At 47.7% G+C, this 9618-nt stretch overlaps 1 protein-coding gene across 1 annotated transcript; it reads left to right on the top strand.

The window, feature by feature from the left end:
- The first annotated feature begins 6 nt into the window (after window positions 1–6).
- Window positions 7–9097, top strand: ARL2BP (ADP ribosylation factor like GTPase 2 binding protein). The gene is made up of 6 exons (XM_029925068.1): window positions 7–233; window positions 990–1051; window positions 3722–3828; window positions 5910–5995; window positions 6202–6298; window positions 6820–9097. Exons 1-6 carry the CDS (start codon window positions 196–198, stop codon window positions 6919–6921), a joined length of 492 nt encoding a protein of 163 aa, XP_029780928.1. The 5' UTR covers window positions 7–195; the 3' UTR covers window positions 6922–9097.
- Window positions 9098–9618: the final 521 nt, after the last annotated feature.

Raw genomic sequence — 9618 nt, 5'->3', positions numbered from 1 at the left:
TGAGCCTGAGGCACCGGCCTCGGACGCGGGGCCCAGTCTGTTGGGCCGTGAGCGGCCGCGGCGTGGGCGGCGAGGCCTCCCAGATGCCGGTTGGGGCTCTAAGGAGTGGAGCGCAGGCTGGGCCCGGGCCGCGGGCGGGGTAGGAGGCCGACGGGCCTGCTCGCCCCGCGCGTGGATGAGGCGGCCGCGGTGGCGATGGACGCCCTAGAAGAAGAGAGCTTCGCGCTGCCCTTGTGAGTGACGCTGTTGGGCCAAGGAGGCCTCGACCTCCGCCCTGGGATACGGGTGCCCTCGAGGGATGGAATGGGGGTAAGGGACCGCCAAAGCTCCTCCCCAGTTCCCGCTGTTAATGTGCGGCTGCTGGGACCTCCGGGTTCAGGCTGGGAGGACTGGAGTGCGGGGCGAGTAGCACTCGAGGACCAACGCCTCTATCACCGTCCCCCCCACCCTACCACACCCCCACCCGCCTTCGACCCATAGTTGTCAGCAAAAACCTCGTTTGAGCTGCCGAGCCTCGACCACGGGTCGGAGGACCCTCCACCATCTCCATCTCCACCTCCACCTGCGGGGACTTCCAATCCAACTGCCCCCAGGCCGGTGTCTCATTCCCGCCAGTTTCGCGCTCACAAGCTGATAGGAGTGGGGTGAGAGCGAAGATGCGGGGAGTAAACCCGAAGGAAAAACATAAATACGAGGAGAGGAGCCTTAAGATGTGCCATGCGAGCCGTTGCTCGCTTTATAGGTCCCTCTTGTAGTTCCTTGTGTCGTAACAGGTTTTCTGAAAGTGGAGCCACGGGACCCTGATGCCAAAAAATCTGTTTTCTTGTTTGGAATTGCTACATTAGACAGTAATTATTCTTAATTGTTGGAAGTTGGGTGATAGGAAGTTCATATTTCTGTCCTTTTCTTGCACCTGTTGGAAAATGTCCCTAATACATTTCTTAGAGCGAATTATTTGAAACAGCACCTAACCCAGGTCTATTTTTCAGCTCTTCCGCCTCCGATGCAGAATTTGACGCTGTGGTTGGATACTTAGAGGACATTATCATGGGTAAGTTTCCTTCCCACAGTCTAACCTGTGCTCTCTTTAGTTCTTAGACCTTTGCAGCTTGAGGGTTAATTTTGAGAGAAAACCGCAAGCTGCATATAATTTTTAACGGAGTACAACTCCTATTAAGTAAGATTAAGTGATATTAGAGGCAAACATTCTCCTTGTTAACAACTAATAATCATAGACTCAGATCGTGTAAGGGAGTTACCCAGGTCATGGGGCCCTAGATGTTATGGGCCTCCGGGCAACCTTCAGGAGCGACTTATTTCAAAGAGTAACAGGAATTCCATTTTTTTAGTTTTTAGTTTTAACATTTTTGTGCCATAAACCACAGCATAATGCCATAATCCTAGGCCACGTGTCTGTGAAGAAAATAAAGGGCCGTGCTTCAGCTGGTTCCACATCTTCCTGGGTTCTGAGTTCCTGTTCTTAGCATGGACCTGCTAAGCAACGAGCAGTAGCACGCACCCGAGGTTTCAGACAAATGTAGAGAAAGGAAAAACCGAGCAAATTTTTGTCTGAGTTTTCTGAGAATTAGGCCAAAGAAAAAAAAAGCCTTTCCTGTGGTGGTACTAGTGGTGTTACTTGGTCTAGCTTAGTCTGAAAATCACTGACCCACGCTTTTGTATCTTGAGGTCCCAAAGTAGTTCATGCCCTTAATACAGGTGTTTCACTATTAAGCCCTTGTCCTGTGTGGAGCTGAAGATTTCTAGGGAATTCTGAGGAATACTGGGAGTTCTTTGTGAAGGTCTCTTTTTATTTTTAGAAGTAATAGTCTATGCACTTGTTAGAATTCCCTGTTCTCTCACATTCAGGTGTTTGCTCTAAACCAATCTTTATAACAATCCTCATCTGAATTCCACCTGGCAATCCTATGCGATAGGTACTAGGATCATTCTCCCCTTTTTTTTTGTTTGTTTATTTAGTTTGAGAGAGCAGGAGCAAGCGAAGAGCAGAGGGAGAGGGGACACAGAATCTTAAGCAGGCTCCAGGCTCTGAGCTAGCTGTCAACACAGAGCCTGACGCGGGACTCGAACCCACGAACCTTGAGATCATGACCTGAGCCGAAGCCAGATGCTTAACGGCTGAGCCAGCCAGGCCATCCCCATTCTCCTTTTCTAGTTGACAAAACTGGGGCTTAGACAAACTAAGAAATGTGCCCAAGGTGTCACAAGTGACGAGGCTGAGCTAGGATCAGAGCCCATACGCTTAATCACTACACTGTTTCCACCATAGCTGCTGAAACCGTATTCAAATAAGAGAACCATTTCATTCCTTTGTGGGAAAGGAATGTGACGGAGTTCCCAAGCCACCCTGTATGCGTGTGTTTAAGATGGACCGAAGCATGGTGGTAATGGCTGTACAACAATGGGAATGCACTTAATGCCACCAAACCGCACTGAGGGGCGCTGGGTGGCTCACGTGGTTAGGCATCTGACTGTTGATTTCAGCTCAGGTCATGAGCTCACAGTCGGACCCCCCACTGGGCATGGAGCCTGCCTGGGTTCTCTATCTCCCTCTACACCCTCCCACACACAATGGAGTATTACTCAGCAATCAAAAAGAATGAAACCTTGCCATTTGCAACTGCGTGGATGGAACTAGAGGGTATTCTGCTAAGAGAAATTAGAGGAAGACAAATATATGACTTCACTCATATGTGGAACTTAAGATACAAAACAGATGAACATAGGGATGGGAAGCAAAAATAATACAAAAACAAGGAGGGGGACAAAACATAAGAGACTCTTAAATACAGAGAACAAACTGAGGGTTACTGGAGGGGTTGTGGATTGGGGCATGGGCTAAATGGACAGGGCACTAAGGACTTGTTGGGATGAGCACTGGGAGTTATACCTAGGCGACGACTCACTGGAATCTACTCCTGAAATCTTATTGCACCATATGCTAACTTGGATATAAATAAAATAATAAAATTTGAAATAAAATATTTAATAATGTATTTCAAACTCTCAGTTACTGCCCAGGAACCACAGAGGTATGAGGGTGAGGATGTAGCTAAACTCTTAAGAGAAGGCTTCACCTCCCCCGCCTTTCCTCAAAGACTCATTGACATGTGGAATATTAAATATGGGACTTAGAAAATGTGGTATTATGTGGCTCTTGGTGCTTAGCATACTGCATTTGGTGTTAATTAAACTTTATGAGACGTGTTTGAAGGGCTTGCAGCAAAAAAAAAGTGAACTTAATATTAGGTATATTTTATCACTTTTTTTAATGTTTTATTTTTGATACAGAGAGAGACAGAGCATGAGAGGGGGAGGGGCAGAGAGAGAAGGAGACACAGAACTGGAAGCAAGCTCCAGGCTCTGAGCTAGCTGTCAGCGCAGAGCCCGACTCGGGGCTCGAACCCACAAACGTGAGATCTGACCTGAGCCGAAGTCGGAGACCTAACCGACTGAGCCACCCAGGCGCCCCATATTTTATCACTTTTAAAAATACTAATATTTATTATGAATAAAAAGATGGGGTTGGGCTGTTTGAACATCAGTGTCCTACTGAACACTTCCCTGAAGCACTGTTAGCTTTTCCTCTCCTAGACACTGACCATTATGAAAGCAGTTCTGCTGACAAAGAATTCTGGCCTGTTTGTAAATTATAACGGTTTTTAGTCTCCATTGAAAATAATAAAATTTTTCTATTGTTCAGATAACAAGTTCCAATTATTACAGAGGAATTTCATGGACAAGTATTACCAGGAATTTGAAGACACAGAAGAGAATAAACTCACCTACACATCTATTTTTAATGAATATGTAAGTAGTTTTCTGTTTCTTTCCCCAGAGATTATAATTTCTTTAAAATGTGAATTTAGAGTCAAAAGATGTTTTGACATTTGGGGCACCTCGGTGGCTCCATCAGTTAAGTGTCCAGTTTCGGCTCAGGTCATGATCTCAGTTTGTGGGTACCAGCCCCACATTGGGCTCTTTGCTGACAGCTCAGAGCCTCGAACCTGCTTCAGATTCTGTGTCTCCCTCTCTCTCTGCCCCTTCCTTGCTTGTGTTCTCTCTCTCAAAAAAAATTAATAAACATTAAAAAAGATTTGTTTAAGATGTTAACATTGGTGGACTTTAGAAGCTGCCACCAGTAAGTGTCAGGAATTCTAGTTAGAATCTCCCATTGCTTCCTTCTGCAGTACTTGGGGGTGTTTGATGATTTTTGTCCAGCTTCTATTTTAATGTTTGTTTATTTCTTTTGAGGAAAGGAGAGAATAAGCAGGGGGAGAGGCAGAGAGAAGGGGAGAGAGAGTCCCAAGCAGGCTCAGCAGGCTCTATACTGTCAGCACACAGCATAAGGCAGGGCTCAAACTCATGAACTGTGAGTTCATGACCTGAGCCAAAATCAGGAGTGGATTCTTAACCGACTGAGCCACCCAGGCACCCCTCCAACTTCTGTTTTAAAAAACTTTTGGCTTGATCATAATCCCATTTTCAGTTACAATATATGGGTTCACTATACCTTGCATTCATATACTGTGTGTGTGTATATATATATATATATATATATATATACACACACACACACACATATATAGTATACCATATGTATATTGTATTCATACACAATATATTGACCTTTTGACTTGCACACACTACAGTTGACCCTTAACATGAGAACACCTACATAATTGAAAATCCATGTATGAGGCACCTGGGTGGCTCAGTCAGTTAAGCATCTGACTTTAGCTCAGGTCATGATCTCATAGTTCACAGGTTTGAGCCCCACATCAGGCTCTGTGCTGACAACTCAGAGCCTGGAGCCTGCTTCCGATTCTGTCTCCCTCTCCCCCTACTCTGTCTCTCAAAAATGAATAAACATTAAAAAAATTTTTTTAACAAAATCTGCTAATAATCTTTGACTCTGAAAAACATAACTAGTAAGAGCCTATTGTTGACTGGAAGCTTTACTGATAACAGAAATTGTTGATAAACACCTATTTTATATAGGTATTCTGTACTACTGTATTCCTACTAAAGGAAGCTAGAGGAAAGGAAATGTTACTAAAATCATATGAGAACATCCATTTAGAGTATTGTGTGTATTTCTCAAAAAAGTGTAAGCGGAGCCATGCAGTTCAAACACTTAACTGTTCAGGGGTCGTCTGCATTTTTTTTCCTACCATGTAATCTAATCAGGTGTGCGTGATTAGGTAGACGCGAAAACCAAGACTAGATACCCAGGAGTCTCAGCTCTGGGCCTCTCGCACCTCCTGGAACAGTCTCATCTGTCTGAGAAAAGGCTTGAGCCTTGAGGACTTTCTTAACCTTAGAAGCGTGGCGTCCTGAATGGTTTCCTCCAGTCCAGCCTCCGCTTACGAAGAACCTGTGATTACCTCCGACAGTATGCTTCTTCATATATTCCTTTTTAAAACATTTTTAATATTTATTTTTGAGAGAGAAGGGGGAGGGGAGGGGACACAGAATCCCAAGCAGGTTCCAGACTCCGAGCTGTCTGCACAGAGCCCGACGGGGGGCCCAAACCCACAAACTGCCCGGATTCCATCTACCCAAGAAAAAAGGCCCCACTTCAGTCCTTCCTTCCTGCCGTGGGGGGAGGAGCCTGCTGTTCACAGTCTCTACTATCTACTACATTAGTGTGTTCCTCGTGTCGCCGTCATGTCACGGTGTAATTACCTGCAGATGCCTCTCCTGTGGTGGGCCAGGGCGCATGCTCACTGAGGACAGGCTCTGGATTTTCTCTTTGGTACCCCCAGCGCTCAGCATGGAGCTTGGCACATAAAATAGCCCCTTAGGAAATGTTTGCAAAGGGCTGGAGGCCAGGCTTTCTGAAAAGCAGCCTGGTGTTTCTAAAACCAAGATCCTGTCCACGGTTACAGATTTCTTTGGTAGAGAAGTATATTGAAGAACAGCTGCTGGAGCGGATTCCTGGATTTAACATGGCAGCTTTCACGACAACTTTGCAGTGAGTTGACCCTGACTCTGCATTTTTTCCTGTTTTCCCCCTTTGCTCTGAAAAAAAGACCCTGTTATTTCATTGCTTGACCATGAAGGTTTATAGCACGTGGCAGCTGGGTCCCGGGCGGGAGGGCCTTAAAATCTTGAGATGGAATCTTGAGGAGACCGGGTCTGTTTCGGTCTTTCACGAAACAGCATCCTTCTCTCTTGCAGGCACCATAAAGATGAAGTGGCTGGTGACATATTTGACATGCTGCTCACGTTCACAGATTTTCTGGCTTTTAAGGAGATGTTTCTGGACTACAGAGCAGTAAGTCACCCTTGCCTGTGTCGTTAGCCACAGGGAACCACAGAGATAGGCCCTGGTGGGCCAGCTGCCAGGTTTCTCCCCGCAACTGGCCAGTACCAGTCCGGCAGCTAGCAAGGTGTCAGAAGAGCGAGCAGCTGTCCTCTGGCCAGGACCCAGGACCTTTACTGAGGAACCACATTCTCATTGTGTTGAAACAGAGCCCAGGTACCTCTTACAGTCCCTAAATAATCAGAAGGACAAAACCAAAAAGCAGGTCTAACTGCCTTGCTCTTTCTTGTAATTCAGGCTCTTAATGGGAAAAAGAAGTATTTTTCAGTGAAGGGAGAGAACATTTTATGAGGGACTGGGCCAATGCTGAACAAGATTGCAAAATAACCCCCGCCCCCTCCTGTGTGCTCCCCAGTGGCCCAACCTCCTAGCCTGAGCACCGCCTCCCCCATGCCCCACGCAGGGTTCTGAGCTAGAAAGGACTCCTGTTTTTTCCCTATTCTTTGCCACTTGTGATTCTTTGTCTCCTGCAGGAAAAAGAAGGCCGGGGACTGGATTTAAGCAGTGGTTTCGTGGTGACTTCGTTGTGCAAATCCTCTCCTTTGCCAGCTTCCCAGAATGACCTGCGGCACTAAGTTCCACGACCAGGCACCGGTATCTTTCTGGACGTCACCAGCCCAGCAGACTGACTGTGTGACAGGACACATCTTGGGAAGCCTGGCTCTGTCCCCCAACTCTTCACTGATGTTAAGTATTGATGGGTCAGAAGACAATCATCTGCCCCTCCTGGGCCCCTGCAGCACCTTGTGTTCAGTAATCCGAGCCCTGCTCCCCAAGCAGACCCCTCTCTCAGGCCTGAGGCAGGCTTCTTCCCCAGCATGCATGTTGGCAGGTCAGCAGCACTTGGAAGAACCCACCATCTCCGGCCCTCTTCGGCCCTGCATGTCCATCAGGCTTCCTGTGAGCATCAGTGTTGGTCCTGCAGCCTCACGGGGTGGGGGGTTTGTCCAGTGTGGGAACGTTTCTCTAGGGTATTCCTCGAGCCAGCTGCCCTGTGCAGCAGCTCACAGCGCCGCCGGGCCTGGCTGGAGGAATAACCGAGAGGTGTCCCTGACCTGAAGCTACATGTGAAAATCACTTCCTTGTTTTACACGCGGCAGTCCCTGCATCACTGTCTTTTGCTGGTCCTGATGTAGTCTGTTTCTAGAATTCTTCTAAGCATTTTTAGAAAACTATTTTTATAGATGAATACTCAGGCTAACCTAGTGGCTATAATCTTGGAACTTCCATGATTGCCCACTTAAAGATCAAAGTATTATATACTGTGTCCTTTTTAGCTTTTAGTGCTGTGAAAGCAAAGATGCTTTCTGTGTTAACGTTCCTAGTTTACCGGTGTGTGCTTATGCTGGAAGTAGGCTCAAAGGTCTCCCTTTCTTACAGCATGTCAAGTGTTCATACAGGTTTGTTCAAACCCCTTCTGTATAAATCAGTTTGTTAGGTTTCCTCTTGGGGTACGGGCTCAGTTCTTCCTGCTCTCGGGCTCTCCCTACCAAGGCGGAGTTCCGCTGAGCTGGTGCAGCGTGAGGAGGAGAGAGCAGACAGCTTTACTGGTCACGTGTGTGCTTTGATTTAGCACAGTGTTTCATAGAAATAACCAGAAAACATGGATGTCACATCTCTAGAAAGAAACCATTTCAATTCTCGGTGTGTACCTTCCAAATTTTTTTTTTTTTAAAGTAAAGATAAGACTATACTGACTTTAGTCGGCTGCTCTGGTTTGAAAGTATGAGCTGTAGATGCTGTTTTCCTGTCCTGACGTGTGGCGCTTATTAAATGCTTTTGTACCAGGAGTAAACCTGGAGGTGCGCCGCCAGAGCCGTCATCTTTCACGAGTCCCTCCCCTTTCTTTACTGTCGCCACTGCCCCTCATAGAGCCCCCTTTTGCCAATGCCACCCCTCCTGGCCTTGCTTTAAACGGGCTACTCACTGTAGGCTGGGCATGGCCGAAGTACTTGAAGACCCTTGGGTCTGTCTGCCTGGTTGAGAAAAGCCACATATGTGGACTTACAGAACATGAATGAGAGCAGAGGCAAACGGTTTTCTTCCAGTCAGAGGAGAAAGCCAGCCAGCTGGTTGCTTAATATTAGTAGAGAGGCTTCCTGGTTTTATAAAACCAGAAACCTGTCTCTGTCCACACAGGAACTCCCATCATCATGTGCCACCTTTGATGGGGCTCAGGGCTGGCCTGGGATGAGAAAGCCCCACGTCCTGCCCAGCCTCGGTGACCGCTGCCCTGTCTTATTGCGCAGACCTCTCACCCCTGGGAAGCAGTGTTCACCGACACTGCAGGGTGGCAGGATCAGGGAGGCACCGGCCTAACCGAGAGGAGCGGTTTGAGGGAGTTAATGTCTGCGGGGCGGCGGGCTGCGTTTTGGCAGGTCAGAAACCAGCAAGGCTTCTCTAGGACTTCGTTTCCTCTTGTCAGAAGAGGATGAGTTCATCTTACTTAAAACTGAACCCTGTCCTTATGGCTTAATCCCGGAACTAGTCCATTTACCAAATTCTGAGCCACTTGAGTAAAAAGGGATGCCATTAGCATCCACACCAGCAGGGCCTTGGGTGTCTGACCTAACCCCGTCCCTCTGTTCTGGAGCAGTCCCCCAGACCCTCTGTCCCAAGACCCCCCTCCCGTGGGTGCCTGAGATCCCCGACAGTACCGAACCCTCTTTATACTGTTTGTCCTGGTACGTCCGCAGCTATGACAGAGTTTAGAAGGCATGGTAAGAGGTTAATAAAATACTTAGAAAGGCATGATGGTAAGAGGTTAACAATAAAATAGAAAAATTATAACAATATACTTTAAAAAAAACACGTTACGCGAAGGTGGTCTCTGAAAATCTCTTACTTCCTGCTCTCTTGTGATGACGTGAGGCAAGGTCTGGCATGCAGGCCGGGATGAGGAGAGGGGACTGTCGGGTGCATTCTGCCACGGCGAGTAGCCTCAGGAGGAGGACCCCTGACCCCAGGCCACAGCCGACCACGCGGAACTGAAAACGCAGAAAATGAGAACGTGGATAAGGGGAGCCTCCCGACTACGGTAGTTACATTCTGACTGTCCCCCGGGGTTTGCAGAAGGACCAGGGGGTGCCCAGAAATGCCTGCCTTCAGGCTGCTATTCGAAGCGTGTTACTCTGTGGCAACGGAAACCTCCGTTCAGTCCGGAGGAAGTCCCTGCTGCGGCGTGTGCCGCTGCCTCCCCGAACTCAGCAATGGATGGCCCTCCGCTTTGAGGACATGATCTCTGAACTGCACACTTTCAATGGCAGCCTCAA

The sequence above is a fragment of the Suricata suricatta genome, chromosome 16, assembly GCF_006229205.1.
Source record: "Suricata suricatta isolate VVHF042 chromosome 16, meerkat_22Aug2017_6uvM2_HiC, whole genome shotgun sequence".
NCBI lineage: Eukaryota > Metazoa > Chordata > Mammalia > Carnivora > Herpestidae > Suricata > Suricata suricatta.
The sequence above is the reverse complement of the archived record's forward strand: the minus strand, read 5'-3'. Positions and strand labels throughout refer to the sequence as shown.

What these genes read in the sequence shown, in the direction of transcription:
- ARL2BP (XM_029925068.1), top strand. Translation starts at nt 196, where the DNA reads ATGGACGCCCTAGAAGAAGAGAGCTTCGCGCTGCCCTT. An exon ending in GCTTTCACGACAACTTTGCA is followed by an intron (nt 5,996 to 6,201) that starts GTGAGTTGACCC and finishes TCTCTCTTGCAG; the next exon opens with GCACCATAAAGATGAAGTGG. An exon ending in TGTTTCTGGACTACAGAGCA is followed by an intron (nt 6,299 to 6,819) that starts GTAAGTCACCCT and finishes TGTCTCCTGCAG; the next exon opens with GAAAAAGAAGGCCGGGGACT.